Raw genomic sequence first — 19,316 nt, forward strand, 5'->3', positions numbered from 1 at the left:
TTTCGTGACTATTTGACGTCATTTTGATGTACCTGAGATTATCCTGTTCTCCTTGGGTAGTGCCTCAGAGCATAGGGGTGGTGGCGGCGCTACAGCGGCGAGGGTGGGAGTGGGCCTCTCTCATTTGTCGCCGCGGGAACACCGCAGACACAAAAGCAAAGTTATGGCAGCCACAGAGGCGTACGTCTGCGTGTGAAGGCCCATTTTAGTTGGTGGTCGGGGGTGGCGGGTGTGCGGCCGAGGAGAAGGCAAGCCGCCAGCGAGGGGTGGACCGCCCCCACGAGCAGCTCTTCTCTTGTTCACTACCTTGGGAGACACGCGTGCGGCCCGCGAACAAATCGCCTCCGCACGACACATTCTTTTTACTCTCTCGATATATTTTGTGTGGTAAAGTGATATTGTCCGCACCGGCGAACCACACGAGCTGCTGGGAAGCGGAGCGACCCCTTGTGACCCCGTGACCCAATATGCCATGGCCCGGCCAATCCAGTCGGGGGTGGGTCCCCTTCGGGGCCCTCCACTCCCCTCCCCTCCCCTCCTCCCCCGCAGCCGTGTGCTCGTCCTTTAGAAAGCCCTTCGGAGGGCGGCGAGGGCGCTGCGCGGGTCGGTGCCGCGGGACGGGGTCGGTGGGCACGCGGGCCACAAGGCTCTGTCCGCTGGAAGGGCGCCGGAAGGCTTTGCCCCGCGGTAAAGCCTTGCAAAACGATTTGGCTGCTTTGAAAGCATACGAAGGAATTTCTTTGCAATTGCGACACGATTTATTTTGGCACCACAAAAAAGATACTGTAGTTCGCAATTATTTTTTAGCAAATCAGCCACATTCGTGCGCTACGTTTTTTCTTAGAGTGCGCGGACCTGCTTCTGTTCCCCTAGCCCTCTTGAAGCCCCTATTCCTGCGCTAGGACTGCCTAAACAATGACCTGCCCGACGAGAAGGATTTGGGGGTTCGGATGGGCTTTGCACTCGCCGATTGCTTTTCTCCCCTCCCCCTGTCCCCGACCCATTCGCTTCGCACCCACCACCACCCACCCTTCCCCACTCCCTGTAAATCAATCAGCCCGCTGGCTTCCGTGGAGAAGACGCCGGTCGGACCCTCACCTCGGCATTCAGGAACCGCCAAACTCGAAAAGCCGCAACTTCCCCGCCGGACGGGACGGAAGGCGGCAGGGCGGACGCCGCTCAGGCTCAAAGCCCTTCACCGGATTCCTGTAAAACCCCAGCATTAGCATTGGGCTACCGCCAACAAAAATCACCATGTCCAGATGTGTTTTGGTCTCTCATCTAATTTTCTTTTCAGCCCGTATATCGCCACCCGCCCCTCCCTTCTCCCCACCATGCGAGGTGTCTCCTTGCCGCATGCAATGAACGTGTCAGTTGCGGGAGAAGGTGGGGGAAGCAGTCGAGTGGGCGTTCGAGTAAAGAAACAGTTTCGGTTGAATAACCTTTGCGCTTCCGGAGGGTTTGTTGTTGGCGTGCAAGCGTCGGCAGGTGCAACACTGAAGAGAGAGGATGCCCCCTCCCGCTCCCCTCCCCTGTGCGTGCGCATGGCGTGCTCCGCGTGCTCGCCGGACTGAAGTCCCGGGCTTGCACGGGGCTGCAGGGGCGAGGTAGGCCGCCGCGGGGCCAGCCACGCACGCGAGCGCGGCGGGCGGCCTACCCCGCCATTCGCAGGGGCTCCCCAGATAACGATCACACACCGCAAGACAAGCGGCTCCTCCTCCGTGCCGTGTTACCGGCGGCCCGGGGCCGGGCGGGAGTTTGATGTAGGGCCTCCGCCCTGTCCCCCGTAAAGCCCACAAGTGTACGATGCGCCGCCTTTGACAAGAGGAGGAGAAGAAGCCGAAATCGAGCGAGGAGGTCGGGGACACCACCCGTGGGGCCGCGGCATGCGGGCAGAGAGGGGCTGTCCAGTAGATGTCGAGTGCGGTGCTGCACCGAAAAGAAAGAAGTTTGGCGGCTTAGATAAACAATTGCTAGTATCTGAGGAATGAGTAATCGTTTAGCTATGTAGCTAAAAAAGGGGGGCTGCGTCACAAAAAAGTAGATATGTAGCTAAAATTTCAGCTGTATCGCTAAAAAATTATCTATGCAGCTAAACGTAACGTTTGTTTTTTAGCTTCATAGCTAATAGTTTGTTTCCGTGTGTGCTGTGCCTCTTGCCACTCCCATCCCCCCCCCTTCCACTGCCTGTGAACGCAATAGCTATCAGCACCTTAATTAAAGTCGTTTAAATCTTGGATTGCGTCAACATTGATGAAGAAAAACGTGAATAAAAAGAAAAATCCAACAAATTTTAATCTTCGGGGATAGCGAGCGGCACTCGGAGCGGCAACGAGCGGCACAGCATACTGTAGCTGCACTAGACGGGGTGGCCATGTGAGCGCACTCTCACGCTCCAACTCCTCATTAAAAGTGCAACCCCGGCGCCTGCCAACGTCGTCGCGCAAGTAAGACGCCGTGTGAGAGGTAGGGGGAGGGGGATGCATGCAACGAACTTGGTGCAAACAGGCGCGTCGTGAACCGAGCAGCCCATCTCCATAGCGGCGCGGCTCGGCACGGCCGGGTCAGGGGTCGCGTCCGGGCCGGCGCGGCCTTGCGTCTCGCTCCCCCGCGGGGCGCGGACCCGCTAGACTGCGCCGCCGACGCGGACGCGAAATTCATAATCACTTGCAACAACAACCCTCCAAAGCCCCTCCCCCTCAGGTGAGGCGCATCGCGAGGGCCGCGCGGCGGCGGCCGCGGCCCTGCTCGGCGCGGTGCAAAGTGCAGTAATTGGTGCTCGAGAGCAGACGGCGAGCCCGCCAGCGCCCACGGCCGGCCTCCCGCGGCCCGCGGCGCGCCTCCAGCCACGTTAAAGCCGCCCCCGTCATAAGCTCCGATCCGCGCCTGCCTGACGCGAGCACACCCTGGCCATGGACTTGGACGTGGACGTGGACCTCCTGGCGGGCTTCAAATCCCTCCTTGTCCCCGACAACGCCCAGGGCGTTTCCAGGGTGTCCGTCGCTCTCCCTATTCTGGCGACCGCGCCGCGGCCGCAGAAGCAGCGGGGCGGGAGGTGAGTGAGGGAAACAGTCGAAACATCACAGGAATCGTGGATTTGCGATTATCATTACTATTGTTATTACTTTTTGAGGGGAATGGGGCGGACGCGCGTGTCAAACGAAAGTGTGAGTCATCCACCTGGTAAGCACATTGGTAGACAGGGTACGTGTCATCATCCACCTCGGACGCGAGACAGCATGCGGCTGTAATTACGCGATTTACGCAGGCTGTTCACCACGAAAAATATTGTCCGGTCCGTAAGACGGACATAAAACTACCCCCGAGTGTTCGTGTCAGGCGCGTCGCCAGTGCAATGCGCCTGAAAGTAAGTAAAAGCGCAGGCATGGCCACGGTAACGATCCCGCTCGGGCGTGGCACACGTGTCGACCCCACCCCGTATGTCACGAGTAGAGAAGCCCGTGTGCGATCGGAGAAAATTGTTTCCAGGTTAACACGCTATTGTTTTTTTCGTGACTTGGTAATATAGAAGCCAAGGCGCTGGAGAGAAAGACACCCTGCTTCCGAAACGTAGTGCCTCCCGAGCTCGCGAAGCAAGTTTCCGGACCTGTCAGTTCAACTGCCCCGGCCCCCTCCGCTGCTACCCCTCCCCGCCCCCGCCACCCCGTCCGACGTCTCGCCGGCCGTTCAGCCTTCAGTCTCAACAGGAAATGTGATCGCGTCTACGCCGACAGGTCCGCCCTTATCTCCCCTCTCCCCCCGGCCCTCCCCCTCCTCCTCCGCCTCCTCCTCCTCCAGCATCACGACCGCCTCCCCGCGCCAACCCCTTCCGGCCTCTGACGGCATTTATGTAGTTATTAACGCCCAGGGCCGCCCGACACGCCATCCGTCACTGCGAATAGTTCTGCTGCAGTCACAGGGGGCTTGGGCAGGTCGGAGAGGTGTCGTTCCTAGGGCCCCGTGTGGGGCTGGGCGGGGCGGGTCAGGGTCGGAATGCACCTCCAGCCAAGGCCAGCAGGAAGGGTCAGGCCGGGGCCGCCGCCACTGCTCACCCCCGACCCCAACCCGACATGCCTGCTCGCTCCGCAGGGTCGTGACGGGGCCGCCGGAGCGCGGGCTGTCCCCCATCCCCACGCACTGGCAGCCCCTCGCGAAGCGGCCGCGTCGCCCGGGGCCGCAGCTGAGCATCGCGTCGTCGCTCGGTTCGACGGCATCCCAGGAGGCCGCCCTGCCGCCATGGACGTGCGCGGACCTGGCCAAGGCGGGCCTGCTCCTCGCCCTGCCGCCCAGGCCGGTGGACTTCGACGACGAGGCGGAGATGCGGAGGGTCTTCGCCCTGGCCTACGACGTGTTCCGGTGTAAGAATTCATCCGTAGCGACCTCCATGGTATCCAACCATCGGCCATCAACAAAAAGGGCAACGCGAATATTTTTTGTTTCAGATAAAAATGTTTTGCAGCAGGCTCTGGAGGACTGCGGGTTCTTCGTGCAGTTTCCACAGGTGCGATATACTGAACTTGACGAGACGGTAACGTTTTAAAACCATCATTTCTCCTACCATTGCATTCCGGCCAGTGCAGCATGCGGGTGAGCCGGCCCGCGCGTGGCTGCTGCTGTTCGACCTGCACAAGCGGCACTTCCGCCCCCGAGAGGCCATGGAGCTGCACCTGCCCCCGCCGCCCGGCGGCCACCAGGTCAGCAGCCGACAGGCCCTGGCGAGCGCCGGCCTCGCTGACATGGACGACGACCTCTGGGAGGTAAGGCAGCGAGCTGACCATACTGGGCCGGTGGAGGGCGCGCCGGGCCGGACGGACTTCAAGCACCCACTGATTGCAGACCCGCGTGCACCTCGCCGCCGCCCTGGCCAGGCTGAGGGTGAAGAAGCGCGCGCTCCGGTTGTCGCAGCTGCTCCCCCCGCACCTCCAGGACGGCAGGATAGTGAACCACGAGGACGCCCTCGTGACCGGCTGGGTCAACACGTTCCGGAGCAGGTGCGGTCGGGGTGCGCACAAAAACTGATGCACCGAGTGGGATTTTACACACGATGAGTCCCACGTCGTGTGGTGGACGCATGCGTTGCTGGGAAACGCCGCACCCATCTGGGACTCGACGTGTTAAAAAAATACCTTCTAGTAGAGACAGTCTTGCGGGGACTGTCTAAAAAAGGGGCGGCCTTTGTGATCAGCAAACAGCAGGTGTCCGCGGGTCTGGAGCGGCAAGGCCTACGGCTGGTGGACGACGGGCCCGCGGGGCGTGTGCTCACCGTGGACGCGGCGCGGGACGGGGCGGCCTCCGTGTCGCACGAGGACTTCCGCTTCGACCCCGTGCTGCCCAACGTGATCGTGTGCCACCCCGACCAGCGCGACGACCTGGCCCAGGCGGCCATCGTGCGCAAGTGCTACCTCGTCCTGCAGGTACGGGGTGCGAGTGGTAGGCCACCCGGGCGGCGCGCGAGTGCGGCGGCCGGCCTACTCGCCGCGTGACGCCGGGCGCTCCTCATCCCGCTCGCGCTTACAGCTTTGCGCTTCCCCGTCTAGGACCGCGCGTTCAACTTCGGCCCGGCCATGGTGAGCAAGCTGCTGTCCGACTACGACCTGACGGGCTGCGTGGCGCAGACGCACATCCACTCGCCCCGCTCCACCGCGTACCTGGCCGCCATCCTGGCCGAGAACGTCAAGGTGGACACGCTGCTCGCCTTCGGCGCGGGCTCACGCAAGCAGCAGTACAAGGTGGGGCGAGGGGGTGAACACGTCGCATTCCTCTTTTACTTGTTCGCAACTACTCCGTCACGCGGTACGCTTCTCAGGCCTACTTCCGCAAGCTCGGGGTGACAAACGCCGAGGTGTTCGAGGAGCGCTTCCTCGACGCCGCGGCGCACGACGGTGGCCTCCTGGACAACGTGGTGGCCGTGCTGGCCACGCCGCCCAACTCGTACTCGGCGGTGACGGACCCGGTGGACCTGGTGTGCAGCCGGGGCGGAGACCTCGGCATGCTGCACCAGCTGACGGAGTCCGGCGGTGGTGGCGGCGGCGCCGGGAGCTGCACCGCGGGCAGCGCCATGCTGCAGGAGCAGGCCGCCACGCTCCGCCTCGCCATGGCCAAGCCGCAGGTGCAGTTCGTCGTGTACGAGACGCACTCGGTGTACTCGGTGGAGAACGAGCGGCTGGTGCGCCGCCTGGTGCGGGAGATGAACGCCCTGGCGCGCGACCGACACGCAGAGGAGCAGCGCCGCGCGGCCTGGCTCGCCTCGCTCGCCGCGCAGGCCGAGCAGAACGTGCCCGGCATGGCGCAGGGCGAGAAGCGCGAGCGCGCCAAGAAGGACAAGGCGGACAAGGCGGACAAGCCCGCCGAGGACGCGCCGGCGCCAAGAAGAAGATGCGGAGCGCCAAGCAGGCAAAGGAGCCCGCGGACCAGGGCGTCGCTGCAGCCGCCCCTGCCCTCGTGACCCCAGATGTCCCCGCTATGGCTGACGACCCGCGACCCGTCACCCCAGGCACCGCGACGGCCTCAGCGGCGCCATCAGTGCTCGGCGAGGGCGAGGCCGGCGAACCTGACCCCGCAGCAGCCCCGGCCCTCCCGCTGCCACCCAAAGATGCACAAGACCAGCCGACCCCAGAGGACATGGTGGGTAACAAATCCACTTATTAAAAACGAGCATGAAAGTATTATTTGCTGTTTACTCAAAGACATTGTGTTGTTTTTTTTTTGCGATCAGGTTGTGGACGCATCAGATGAGGGTGCTGACCGACAGGTCCAGGGAGCCGAGGGCGGAACAACGGAGACCCCAGCCCCACCTCCGGTGGAGATCCCTGCGCAGGCACCCACACCCACCCCCGCCCCGGAGCAGCCACCCCCGCCACCTCCACCACCGACACCCGCTCCGCCAGTGGTGGAGGTTCGTTCTCTCCCAGAGATCTCACAGACCCCAGGGTGGTTTCCGTGTATAAAGTTAATGGTTCTGCTCTCAGGTCCCGCCATGCGACTTGTTCGAGATAGGCAACCTGCCCGACATGTGTCCTCACAGCGACAGCTGCCTGACCACCTCTGAGGAGGGCTGCTTCCTGGCGCTCATCAAGCGCAAGGAGATCGTGCGCATGGACGCCAACTACATGATCAAGATGGCCGAGGCCCGCGGGCTGTTCGGGTGCGCGCCGGGGGTGCGGCGGCCCACGGCCGCGGAGCGCGCGCGCAAGAAGCGCGAGCGAGAGGAGGCGGAGGCGCGGGCGCGAGGGGTGGGCGCGCGGCGGGGCAAGGGCGGCCCCCTCGACGTGGAGAGGCTGTCCGCGCCCACGCGCGCCTCCCGCGCCCGCCAGCACCGCATCCCCCCGCGCCCCCGCCGCGCCTCCAACATGTCGTGGGAGTCGGACGACTCGCACGAGGGGCCCGAGATCACCGTGGTGCTGGAGGACTGCCCGCGCTTCCAGCAGCACATGCAGGCCGCGCGCGAGGCCCTGGGCGTGGCGCTGCCCGCCCCCGGGGTGGCCGGTGGCCGCGCGCCCGGCAGCGTCGTGGAGGTGCGGCGTCGGGACGCGCGGCGCTGGTGGAGCGAGACTTCGCGGTGGGTACCCAGTGCTGTGCGCGAACTGCGCCCAGCTATACGGCGTCGCGACCGCCAGTGCCTAAAATCTCCACTGCTGTCTGTTTCTGTTTTTCCACAGGTACATCGCCGCAATGCGCGCCGGTTCAGCGGCGGGGTGGCAATACCTCCTCAGGTTGGGCCCCATGCTGGGTCCCATGCTAGGGGGCAGTGGTGGGGGTGGCAGCTCCAGGGCAAGCCTCCGCCTGACTCGGTCTGCCCCCGCCGCTCACCACCAGGCACTCTGCTCCCTGCACCGCCACCCCTTCCCGCTGAGGGTGTGCCTCCTGGAGTTATGACACCCGCCCCCGCCCGTGGACGGTCCCGGGCCCCTCGACCAGGACGTGGGCCTGCCCCGCCTCGGGCGCGCGCTGCGCTGCGGCTGCCACCAGCTGCTGCTCGAGCCATCCGCCCCAGACATACCCCTCGCGCCCCTAGTCTCGAAGCCACCCCCGGGCCCGCAAGCCACTGCAAGGTCCGCAGCGCAATCCGTGGTGTCTTCTAAGGCGTGACGGCTCTTCCGGAACAATTTCTCATGTACTTGAATTGTGTTAATTAGAAATCCTTAAGTTCTGTGATTAAGTCATCTGACATGACATTCTGAAATTTGCAACAGAGCATGTAGTGCCTTGCTCAAGGAAATAAATGAATGATGGTGTCAACTTTAAAATCGCTTCACAGGTCCCACTTTAAAAGTTAAATGAAGTGTTTGGCCAAATATGGTGGGAGTCCGTTCTCTTGCAATTTCTGTCCTATGTAAGTGGCAGGGAGTAAAGGGTTAAGCGGCAATGCAAGACAATACAAATTGTACCACATATCCAGTTTAGACAATTAATGCCAATTCCGCCTGCACAGCTATCCCTTAACGCCACATGAGAATAAAGAGGGCAACAAGTCTTCCACATTCTGTAGGTCTAGAACTCTTGTGCACATGTGAAACTTAAAATAAAGTCTTTCAAATACAGAATCACAGCAAACATACTAGTTGCCTTCAATGAAAGATCGAGAAGGTCATCCGACCTCAGTGGGCGCTTGAAAGGAAGTTTGAAATAGGTTGAACCAAGACCAAGTAATTTAGAATAGGTAACATTTAATGCAGCACCAATTTAATACAGTCGCTGGGGTGGTCCCATTGAAGACTTGACGTGCAGGGATCTGACGTTCTGCCAATGCTTCTTCAGGAGAGATACGAGGAAGTTGATTGACAGATGGACATTCTGGACCAGCTCATCAGGGGTCATGGTGACGTGACCAACCGCAACAGACAAGCACAAGACCTAAAAGTAAAGGGAAAGGTTAGATACAATTCCACATACTATGCTGCATATCAGAAAAATAAGTTTCATACCTTCTTCATCTGGAACTTGATGGTAGCCTTGACTTCATCGATCTTGGCCATCATAGATTCTTGGTGAGAAAGAAGACCAGGGAATTTACCAGCCTTGTTAAGACCAGGACCCAAGAGACGGGGGATCTGCTTGATCAAAGCCTCAGAGGCAAGGAAAGCATCATACTGCTTGGCTGAAAATGCAGAATAGAGCAATGAGATACTAGAAAACCTCTAAATTAAATTAAAAGACAATCTGTGAACTAGGGTGTACTATCACAACCATATCAGACAGGACAGTGATAGTTAGCCCTACTCAATTTACTATGGCATGATTCTTAAGGCAGGGGGTCAAGAACTGACGAACTGCCCGTTATGTTATGCCTTTCAGGATTGAAATCAGTGGTAATAAGGATACATACCAAGCTTCTTCACAAGTTTCTTGTTCTTGTTCAGCTTCTTCAGAGCTTCAACATCCATGAAAGGAACATTGTTGGCCTTAGCTTCATCACAATGCTGCTGGTCTCCAAGAATGCAGACCTGCATCTTAGGCCTGGGAATGTGCTTTAGCCTGCAAATTAAATTTGCATGTTAGAGCATTGAAATACAAGTATCGATCATCATGACACCAACCAACCTACTCACGAATCAAACATTGCGCTTGATTCGACTTACCACAAACCCTACTAATGACCAGATAATAGCGGTAATGTTGCCACTACCTCCCCACATAATTTAAGACCCTGGGTGAAGGTCCCCCAGGTTAAGCCCAGGTACCTGACAAGAGCATCATAACACATTGCCCGAAAGTCAGGTGAAATGCACATACTTGACTGTGCCAGAGAAACGCTTGTCCTTTGAGGGATCGTAGTTCTTCAGACCGATTTGGAGTTCCACGGTCTCGAGGAAGTTCCTCTTCTTTTCAGTGGAGTGCTGCAGGACTGCATTGACGCACTCGTAGAATGTATCCCTGGACACCTTCGACCTGAATCAAAATAAGAAGTGAAACCAACGGACTTCGAAACCGAAACGCAACGCTACAGCGTACGATACCTAGCGTGGGCATACGTGACATGCAAACGTCCGATAACCTAACCCGACCCACCGGGCATGTACGTAACGTCAAACAAAGCATTGATAGTCACAACGGGGTAAGGATAACGAATAATTCATGAAACATTAATGAGTAACTGAATAGTTCACACATCTGAGAAACAAAGTTGTTGCTGGAATCATGACCAAGACGACCGGCCTAACCTGGCCATCTAATGGCACCACAACAATAAAACTTTAACAGCAAGCTAAATATTGAACGATATGAACCCTCGTTCATGGCTTTACATAAAACCTATAATTAAAACACGAAAAACCTAAGGATCGAAAATCTAGGTACAGATACTCACGTCATTTTTGAGCGATGTAGGACGGACCCCTGATCACGCCGAGAAGAAGAGAAACTAAAAAGGAACCGGAAGACGGGAGCGCTACATTAGCAATTAGCAACGTGCCGGCTTCGTGCGTTTTGGCTTTGCGGCCAGAGTAGTCTATGGTCTTACTGGTCGTTGTGAGTAGTCTGCTCCAGCCAACATCAGCAACTGACATTTGGCATTGTGGAACGCACCCGCACACTTGAAAATGGTTTTCGTCGTATTTCACTCTTATCAATTATTAGTTTAATAACAAAAATTAGTGAAAAATTTGCCATGAGAAGACTTTTAATTCACAATTACCTGCTGCAGTTTGTGTTTGTGCTGAATTTTCTATGAATGAACTCATTGGATATGTTTTTCTCGATGTCTGCTTACAAGCCGAATACGTGCAGTTTTAAAAGTTAACATTTTTAACTTTTGAGTTACTTTAGCAGAAATGTCAATTTTTTCAGTGACTGTCTTCTAGTTCTACATTCCACTTTTTACTCGTAACGGTCAACTTATCTAATCACCTAATTTTAATCAAGTAAGTATGTTTCTAACCTACTCAAAATCGTCTGATTGGCAGGTGGCAAATTTGACATGATGTTTTGTTGACTGTTATTATTTTATTTCGCATTTAATCTTTCTTTGGACTCATTCTGCACGAAATTTACTTTTTTTTATGTTATTTGCATTTCAAATAATTTCTGTCATTTACATATAGGATGGACATGCACTCTGATAAATTGCGCCAGCAGTTTGAAGGCCAGCTATACAAGTATACTAATGTAATGAAAGGATGGCAGCATCGTTGGTTTGTCTTGGATCCTGAAATGGGGACATTGAGCTATTTTCTGGTATGTGTGGAACTGAACAGAAGTTTTGATGTTTGAATGAAATCTTTGTGGACCATTGAAAGATTTTTCTTTCCTGTGCAGAGTGATTCTGACCACAAGTCTAGGGTGAGAGGCTCTATTCACTTGGCCGCAGCTGTAATTTCTCCTAGTGATGAAGATTCAAATACTTTTACGGTCAACTCAACCAGTGGAGAGCTTTTCAAGCTACGAGCTGGTGACGCTCGAGCTAGACAAGACTGGGTTAATAGATTGCGAGCTGTTGCTGAGATGCATACCATAGCGATTGCTCAGGTATTTTAACTGCTGCTAATTTGTTTAGCTGAATCTTTACTGAGCCCCATTCTAAATTTGAATCAATCTCTCTCCCCTGACCCCCAGAGCAATCCCCCTTTACCTCCTAGGGAGCATCATACACTAGGTACATCATCAGCAACTCCAAACCCATTGGTTCATTGCACAATGGCACTTCTAGATGCATTCAGTATGGTACGTGATCATCTTCAAAAGGCAGAGCATTGCAACTCTCTTCTAGTTCGTGCTGTTGAAGACTTGCCAGTTTCAGGTAAGTAGTCATGCTTACCACATTCTTAGAAGAATAAAATAGGGCACATATTATATGAGAATTTGTCAGTCCCAAATCTCTTTAAATGTTTAATTAATTAAATCCTGCTTAATTTTTATTGTTAATGTATCTTTCTTTCAGGTCCAGGTATGCATAGTTCTGACGCAGACCTTCTAGTCTTGAAGGCTACAACAAGTGCCACATTGCAGTGCTTGGGTCACTGCCTCTCTATATTGCAACAACAGCAATTGGCCCCTCCTTCTACCCCTGCGCTACCACCAGTTCCTACAGTTCCTGGGTCATCTCAGTCATTATCTAGCACTGGAAAACCACCTCTTACTAAAAAGAATTCCCTTCCATCTCATACGCCCGCCTCACCCTCTCATTTTGAAGGGAAAAAAAGGTGAGTGTGATTGGTCCTTATCTAAGTAATAAATGATCTCTTTCAGGTGGAAAAGCAGGTAAACATACACAGTAAACAGAATGCAACTAAGTTGACTGGTGTGTACATTTTTACTTGTTTACATTGCTTCAGTTTCCATCAAAAATTAGTAGTATTGTAATTTCAACACTTGAACGTTCCCTAAAGGGTGCACGGCTGTAGGTTTCTACTTAAAATTCAATGACACTTCTACAATACATTTGAACAGTTCAGACTCATGGGTACTTCATTATCGGGAAATGACGCTTTTGTTAAGGAATAAAAAACAACTTAAAATTACGTTTTATTCAAGGTAGAAAAAAAGAGAGGGAGAGAGAGAACGCATGGTGTTTGTGTAGATCAAAATTTGACTCTTTTGGTTCAATTTTGTAGTTTACAAGATGTGTAATTTTATGAAACAATTTATTGGTGAGTTGAGGTAAAGTTAAACCAAGTGTGACTTTTTAAGTTTCTTATTTTTTAAAAAAAATATTTGTTATCCAGAAAATGTTTTTATAGTGGATGCACAAGTCTCACTCATCAAAAGAAATGGAAAATATGTCTTTTACTAATATGAACTCATACAAAAAATAATATTGAACTAGCCTTGCAGGATTTTTCTTCTACTGTTTGTTCCATTTGGTCTTGGGGTGGAATTGTATCATTTTCTTAAATTATAAATTCAGTTTGTGAATTTAAACCTTGAAAATGTTCTCAACGGTTAATATCCTCTTTTATTGGTCACTATTTCTTGATTTGTAGCGTAGCGGAATACGATCGATAAATTGTGCTCATTCAACATATGTGTTAGTTCCGTGTTTCAATGTGAACTCTGTTAAAATCTTCTGATTTGGTTGTGCATGCATTTGTTTTTTGCAGATCTGGAAAATTCAAGAAGTTAAAGCATTCCCGAAGTCTGAAAAAAGATCTTGGACATGTTTCAAAGTCAAATGAAAGCACATGATTGACATCTAAGCTAGGAATTGTTTTAATTGCATTACTGTATGTTCAGGAAAGGTGTGCATGCCTTCAGATCCTGAATGTGTATATACAAATGAACAATACAGGGAGATTGTTAAAGCCCTCTGTTTCTCAAAACTAAATTTACAATTCCTGATTAGTCGTCATTTGCTATGACAAATTTTGCTGCCTATGAAATACTTGAATGTGATATTCAGCTAGAAAGTCATCAGGTAAAAAGATCTTTGTGTTCCTAATGCCATTGTATTTGTACATCCAGTGCATCACAGTAAAATTCAAGTAATGCAAGTAGATGTATTCAGTGTGAAGCATCAAGCTCACCTCACAAATCATTGATATTTATGGCAACTTCACATGCAAAGGAATTCCTTTTGTGGTGACGTAATTTTACTGACCTGTGCTGAATTTAACTCAAATTCTAAAACTGATATTTGCAATTGTTTATCAGTCCATAATTAGTGCCATAATTACAAGACATTCTTTATGAAAAATGTCTTTTGGGAAATGTCTTCTTCATGAAAACTCTAATGTGTTCCTTACAAGTTTTACCATTGGCCCATTGATTTCGTGACCAGAAAACAGAACAATTTTGATCTCATCAGTTATCTGGGTTTCAGTGATAAGTCATGCTAACCCTATTTATCATAGATTCCTTTTTCTCTTTTTCTTGGGCCTGTGTTTCCTTTTGACAAATTTTAAGGCACAGCACTTGTTTTTATTTGTGGCCGTTCTGTTTTTATTCCATTGCAGTGATACTTTAATTTGTTGTCCATATGTAGTGTCTTTCAACATGCATAGTCCAACTCCTTCAACCATTTATTGGGGTATCATCTGTTTCTTTGTTTCTAATTTCTTTTTTTCTTTTTATTGTATCTAACTTTTTCTTTAGAGTATGTTGCAGTTTAGATTAGAGTGTATGTATCAATGCAGTATTGAGATACAATTTCTTATTGCATTCAGTCTCATTGCCAGAGGGTTTCAGGTTTGTTGTGCAAATATTTATTGTGATGTAGAATTTATCAATTTTTAATGCCAATTATTTAGAAGATACCAAATCAACTGGGGCTTAGATGTGTAGGTTTCCTATACTTGACCGGCAGTTTGCCTAGGAATATTTGAGTCTGTTTCCTTCCCCTTTTGTGTTTAGAAATACTTTTGCAATTGAATGCATGCATGGATGGTTGAGTGAATGGGAGTGTATACCTGTAAAGTATTGAGGCAGTTATTTAGAGGAAAAAAATGTGTGTTTGAACTTATACTCTTGTGACCCACTGTTTTAAAAAGCTTATTCATATTTTACCTTGACCCTTCTAATACATATTTTTCAGAATCTTAATAGAGAAGAATTTTCAGATTGTTAACCTTTGTCTCATAATTTGGTAGAAATTTTAGACAGGACTGATATTGGGACCAATGTTTTAATAGTATTTTTAAAGCAAGTTTATACTAGTTAATGAACAATTGCACTGTAACATTGGTTTATATGACAGACACATACCTAGGAATCTTATACATACATGCTTGTGTTTTAGATAGTTCCTCTTTTCCCTTCCTTGTACAAATATTTTAATCTATTGACAATAAGTTGTTTGAAGACTTCCATACGTTTCTGCTTTTGTTGTTTTCAATGATACACAAAATAAGATTTCCTTTCTGTTTACAGTCTGACTTTTCTTCTTCTCCACTCTTCAGTGTCCACTGTTCAATGTTATTGCTTTGAATTTTCATTGAAATATGCTTGTCAAAAGTGAGAGTTGTATGGAAGTCTGGAATGTCACAGAGTTGTGTTCACACACTGCTCTCCCTGCTTTGGCAAGACTGTCTTGTAAAATGTTGCTGAAGCTTTTGTGATAAAAAGTTTTGGAATTTCTTAGTTGATTTACTCTAGCAACCAATGCCTTCTGACTTGCTCAAAGATTTGAATGAAGTAGTAAACATAGAAGTGAATGTTTTAAATACATATCATCACATTTAATGGGTGAATGTCATTTTCGTTTTGCTATCTATGCCATACTTTGTCCAATTTATATCCAAATTTTTTTCAATCCATCTTATTTATTTGTCTAAATTTGTATCTAATGTCAATGAATTATTTTCATGTAGTGTTGATTGAGTGAGTTCCCACAAAAAAAACCTTCCGTTTTATCTATGGAATTGTAATTTACTTCTTCCAAGTAGGTGGTAACCAAACACCTCTTCAGGCTTTGCTCAAGTACTTTTTTAAATCAGTTCTTGAGGTGTAAGACTGATGAAGCACAGCATTTTGTGCCGCAACCCCAGCCATCCATTTTTATTCATCGCTTTCTTTGAATTGTCTTATTACTTCTGTCATTTTTATGCATGTAATTTCTAAATTTGGGGTACTATTAGTGCCCATATTTCACATATACTTCATACATAAGAACAGACTGTGGATAGCTTTTTAATTTGCTTCTTGTTAAAACATTAAGTCAAACTTTTCATTCACCTTTGGCCACTTTTGGATGTGTCATGTCTGCATTATTTGAAGTCTTTTCTGTCATAACTAGTAAGTCATTTAGGTGCTAGTCACAGGTAGGAGGGAAGTTCTTTTGCCATTTTGAATAATTTCAGGTGTTCTTCCATTGCTCATCACAGGCAAGTGTTTGGCAGCTTGTAGATGAGCTCAAAATTTTTATGATAATTTAAAAAAAATTAAAATCATGATTGAGACTGCCTTAGTGGCTTAGGCGCTTTTAGACTAAAGTTTGGCTGAATTTGAAATTCATACACTTGATCTAGAAAGTGTGCTTCAAATTGCAAAACTTCAATGTTATTAAGAGCAAACCACGATTTGTGTGTACAAATATATTTGATTTTTATTATTTTAATGGTCAACCTCTCTATGATTAATGATTGTTGGGTGTTTCGTGTGTTGTTAAAGTGTTCATTCTGAAATGGGTTTAAAACAATGTTTTGTTCAATATAGGGGCTGAGCCTCACAAATATATTTTTGTTTATTCGATCTAATGTTGCTGTTGACGTTTTTGATTTCATATCGAAATAATTTTATTTGTAAACTTGTAGAAGAAAGGGGATGTGGGAAATAATTTTACTGTTCCACTTGGTGGCTAATCCTTGCTCATTTTTATAGATTTTGTACTGTTATACAAGATTTTGTTTGTGTGATTTGTATTTTGTGGAACTATGCAATTTTCATCACGCGTTGCTGTAAACTTTGTGTCTTCCCATACTTTTTTCTCATCCAAAACTTTTTGGTAGTGTTTATGTTGATGTGTATGGTATACTTATGCAACTCATATTTCAGAGCACAAATTCCAACTTGTTTGACCATTTTGATCAGTATTTGTAGAAATGTTGCATGGCATGTGCTAGGAAGTAGGATCAATGAGTAACAAAACAGTGTCTTTATTCAGTTTTTTTAAACGGAAAGTATGTAGAATAGAAAGCATCTAAAAGTTATACTCAATGAATGGTTGAACTAATTTTGTTGCACTGTTTGATCCACAGTTTCCTCCCATGTTCAATAAATCATGGTAATCTCAAATTGTTGCCTATTCTCTGGTACAATAAATATCTATTTAGGTTTTTAAGTTATAGTGTCAACCTATCACTTGTGTTGTCTTCCTGCCATATACAATGTTACGCTTTTTTGAGATATGCAACAATTGTGGGTCATGACTAGTCTGTTCACTGAATTTAGCATTATTCATAATATTTATCATCTGATTGTATGGGTTAAAAATAAATGAAGCAAGTTCATAGCATGGCTTTTGTTAATCACTGAGTCACATACCCCTTTCTGAACAGCAGCATTCAGCATATGACTTCAGACTTTATTCCCCTTTGATAACAGTGAGCAGGAATCCCCAGTAAATTGAAACTCAGTGAGAATGGTGCCCTAGTTAAAGAAACAAACTTTGAAAACTTCGCTTGGCGAAATATCTGTCAATCTTCAGCAGAAGTAACTGGCTCCTATACTCCATTTTTGTCTTGTCTAGCTACTTCAATTCAGCTTTGTGTGTTGGTTATATTATAATTTACAGCTAATACTTATTTCTATGGTCTTTTTTTTTAATATTACGAAAGAAGCACTATAAACTGTCAAAAGAAACCAAGCCGTGCACTTAGGCAAATTTCCCACTTCACCTGATAATTTTGATTTAACATAATTGTAGGCTCGTATTATAGACCTCCTTAATTTGCAACTCTTCTTGAGCATTGTGCTTATCGAGGGAGTATGTAAATTACATTCAAATATTTTGAAAAGGATATTTTTCTAATTTCAAATTTAATGTTGCAGTGCTAGTGAACGTCACCATCAACCTCCATCAGCTACCCAACTTGCAGCACGGCGTAGCGACCCAACCAATAGAGTAGCGCCTGTCGAGTTTGGTATAAGAAAAACTCCTTGTGCAGTTCTATTTGATGCGTAAGAAAATACACATGTTGTGGAACTAATTTATCTTTACTTCCAGCTAAAGTAGATGGAAATTACTCAAGCCCTTGTGAAAGAGATGACACAAGACTAAAAGAAAAGGAACAAGAAGACCAAATGAAGTTAAAAGGAAAGGTGCAAGAAAATGAGCATCAGGAAGAAGATGAGCAAGTGACTGATGAGGAGGATGTGCGTGCTGGTGGTGGAGGAACTGGGAGGACATTCCAAGCTGAAGAAAACAAGTCTGTCATATTACATTTATTGTCCCAATTAAAGTTAGGTATGGATCTCACTAAAGTGGTTCTGCCAACATTTATATTAGAGAGACGTTCTCTTCTTGAGATGTTTGCTGACTGTCTGGGTCACCCAAACTTATTTTTAAAGTAAGTATATTTTCAGCCCTTTTTTTTTTGTTTTTATTTTATTGAAATGTAACAATAACCCTTGATTTTAACTGTTTTCTTTTAAGGATAATGGAAAGTTCTACTCCAGAGATGAGAATGATGGCTGTAGTTGAGTGGTACCTCACCTCATTGCATATTGGAAGAGATTGTTCAATTGCCAAAAAACCCTACAATCCAATTATTGGTGAAACATTTCATTGTTCTTGGAGAGTACAAGAACCAGATAATAAGGCAGATTTTGTCCACTACACAGCAGAGCAGGTCTCACACCATCCACCTGGTAAGAAATAAAATTTGAATTTCTTTCTGTCTCTTTTCTTTTTTGTGTGTGTTTTTGAGTTTTTTGTATGCATTTTCTCCCCAGTAACTGCATTCTATGCAGAATGTCCAAGTCGTAACATGTGCTTAAATGCTTCAATTTGGACCAAAAGTAATTTTTCTGGAATGTCCGTTGGTGTTGCAATGGTTGGAGAGGTGAATCTTCTGTTGGGAGACATAGGAGAACGTTATGATTTCACTTTACCATCTGCTTATGCTCGCTCAATCATATCAGTGCCTTGGATTGAATTAGGAGGCAAAGTGGTAATAAACTGTCCTACCACAGGGTACTCAGCCAACATAATCTTCCACACAAAGGTAAATCAAAGTATTTTCTGTTTCTTTGTGTTTTTTGGGGGAAGCCTCTCTTTGATTTAGGTGTTATGTTCCAGCCTTTCTATGGTGGTAAAGTTCACCAAGTAACTGGGGAAGTAAAAAACGACGTTGGAATAAGTACTTGCAAAATTCAAGGAGAATGGAACTCTTCATTTGAATTTATTTATCCTGGTGTAAGTTTTTTTTATAGAAAGCTTTATCAACTGCTTCTGGTCAATGTCAAACAAATATCTCTGTACTCCGTTTCTTTCTAATTATAGGGGAACACAAAAGTCATTGATGTAACAAGATTACCTGTTATCCGCAAGAGGGTAAGACCTGTTTCTAAGCAGGGTAATATGGAGTCCCGTCGATTGTGGTATGAGGTTACCAATGCACTTGCAGAAAATGATATCTCAAGAGCAACAGACCACAAGAGGAGTGTATGGACCCTTCTTCGGTGCTGATGGCCTTACAAACTTCAACCAGTTTCAAACAAGGGTTAATGGTGTATTTTTGTATTTGCATTCATTCTAGCTGGAGGAACAGCAGCGAGCTGGAGAGAAACATCGCGCTTCTACTGGAACATCATTCCCAACAAGGTACTTTCATCGCACAGGGGACGATTCATGGATGTACAACAATATGTTGGTTTCAGTTTAATGTGGGGTCTTATTGTATCAATTGTGAAAAATAAAGTTTTTCTTGTTTTTGTTGTAATTGTGT

At 48.2% G+C, this 19,316-nt stretch overlaps 3 protein-coding genes across 6 annotated transcripts in view; 2 read left to right on the forward strand and 1 right to left on the reverse strand.

The window, feature by feature from the left end:
* The window catches only part of LOC113206107 (uncharacterized), an 11,016-nt gene extending 2,557 nt beyond the window's left edge, over positions 1-8,459 (forward strand). Inside the window, 10 exon segments of the mRNA XM_052267898.1 lie at positions 4,090-4,358; positions 4,443-4,501; positions 4,581-4,757; positions 4,837-4,991; positions 5,186-5,414; positions 5,538-5,729; positions 5,807-6,307; positions 6,310-6,624; positions 6,716-6,895; positions 6,969-8,459. Coding sequence (XP_052123858.1) covers positions 4,090-4,358; positions 4,443-4,501; positions 4,581-4,757; positions 4,837-4,991; positions 5,186-5,414; positions 5,538-5,729; positions 5,807-6,307; positions 6,310-6,624; positions 6,716-6,895; positions 6,969-8,081 — 3,190 coding nt within the window. The 3' untranslated portion in view covers positions 8,082-8,459.
* Positions 8,460-8,649: 190 nt separating this feature from the next.
* LOC113206146 (60S ribosomal protein L10a) overlaps positions 8,650-19,316 on the reverse strand; it is a 35,901-nt gene continuing 25,234 nt past the window's right edge. Inside the window, exons 1-5 of one of the 4 annotated variants that reach the window (XM_026422086.2) lie at positions 10,307-10,466; positions 9,733-9,888; positions 9,326-9,474; positions 8,925-9,097; positions 8,650-8,853 (exon numbers count right to left, since the gene is read on the reverse strand). In XM_026422086.2, the coding sequence (XP_026277871.1) occupies positions 8,683-8,853; positions 8,925-9,097; positions 9,326-9,474; positions 9,733-9,888; positions 10,307-10,311 (654 nt within the window). In that variant the 5' untranslated portion in view covers positions 10,312-10,466 and the 3' untranslated portion in view covers positions 8,650-8,682. Of the gene's footprint in view, positions 8,854-8,924; positions 9,098-9,325; positions 9,475-9,732; positions 9,889-10,108; positions 10,127-10,160; positions 10,184-10,306; positions 10,467-19,316 lie in introns of those variants that run through there. The other 3 variants (XM_052267895.1, XM_052267897.1, XM_052267896.1) reach the window with 3 other exon arrangements.
* LOC113206144 (oxysterol-binding protein-related protein 11) lies at positions 10,523-19,310 on the forward strand. The gene is made up of 12 exons (XM_026422082.2): positions 10,523-10,859; positions 11,040-11,172; positions 11,254-11,463; positions 11,551-11,734; positions 11,876-12,137; positions 17,419-17,510; positions 17,594-17,936; positions 18,023-18,237; positions 18,322-18,593; positions 18,668-18,784; positions 18,872-19,033; positions 19,128-19,310. The coding sequence occupies exons 2-12, from the start codon at positions 11,041-11,043 to the stop codon at positions 19,251-19,253; spliced, it is 2,115 nt and encodes a 704-aa protein (XP_026277867.1). The 5' UTR covers positions 10,523-10,859; position 11,040; the 3' UTR covers positions 19,254-19,310.

This window comes from Frankliniella occidentalis, unplaced genomic scaffold (genome assembly GCF_000697945.3).
Source record: "Frankliniella occidentalis isolate FOCC.00 unplaced genomic scaffold, Focc_3.1 Scaffold60, whole genome shotgun sequence".
Classification (NCBI taxonomy): domain Eukaryota; kingdom Metazoa; phylum Arthropoda; class Insecta; order Thysanoptera; family Thripidae; genus Frankliniella; species Frankliniella occidentalis.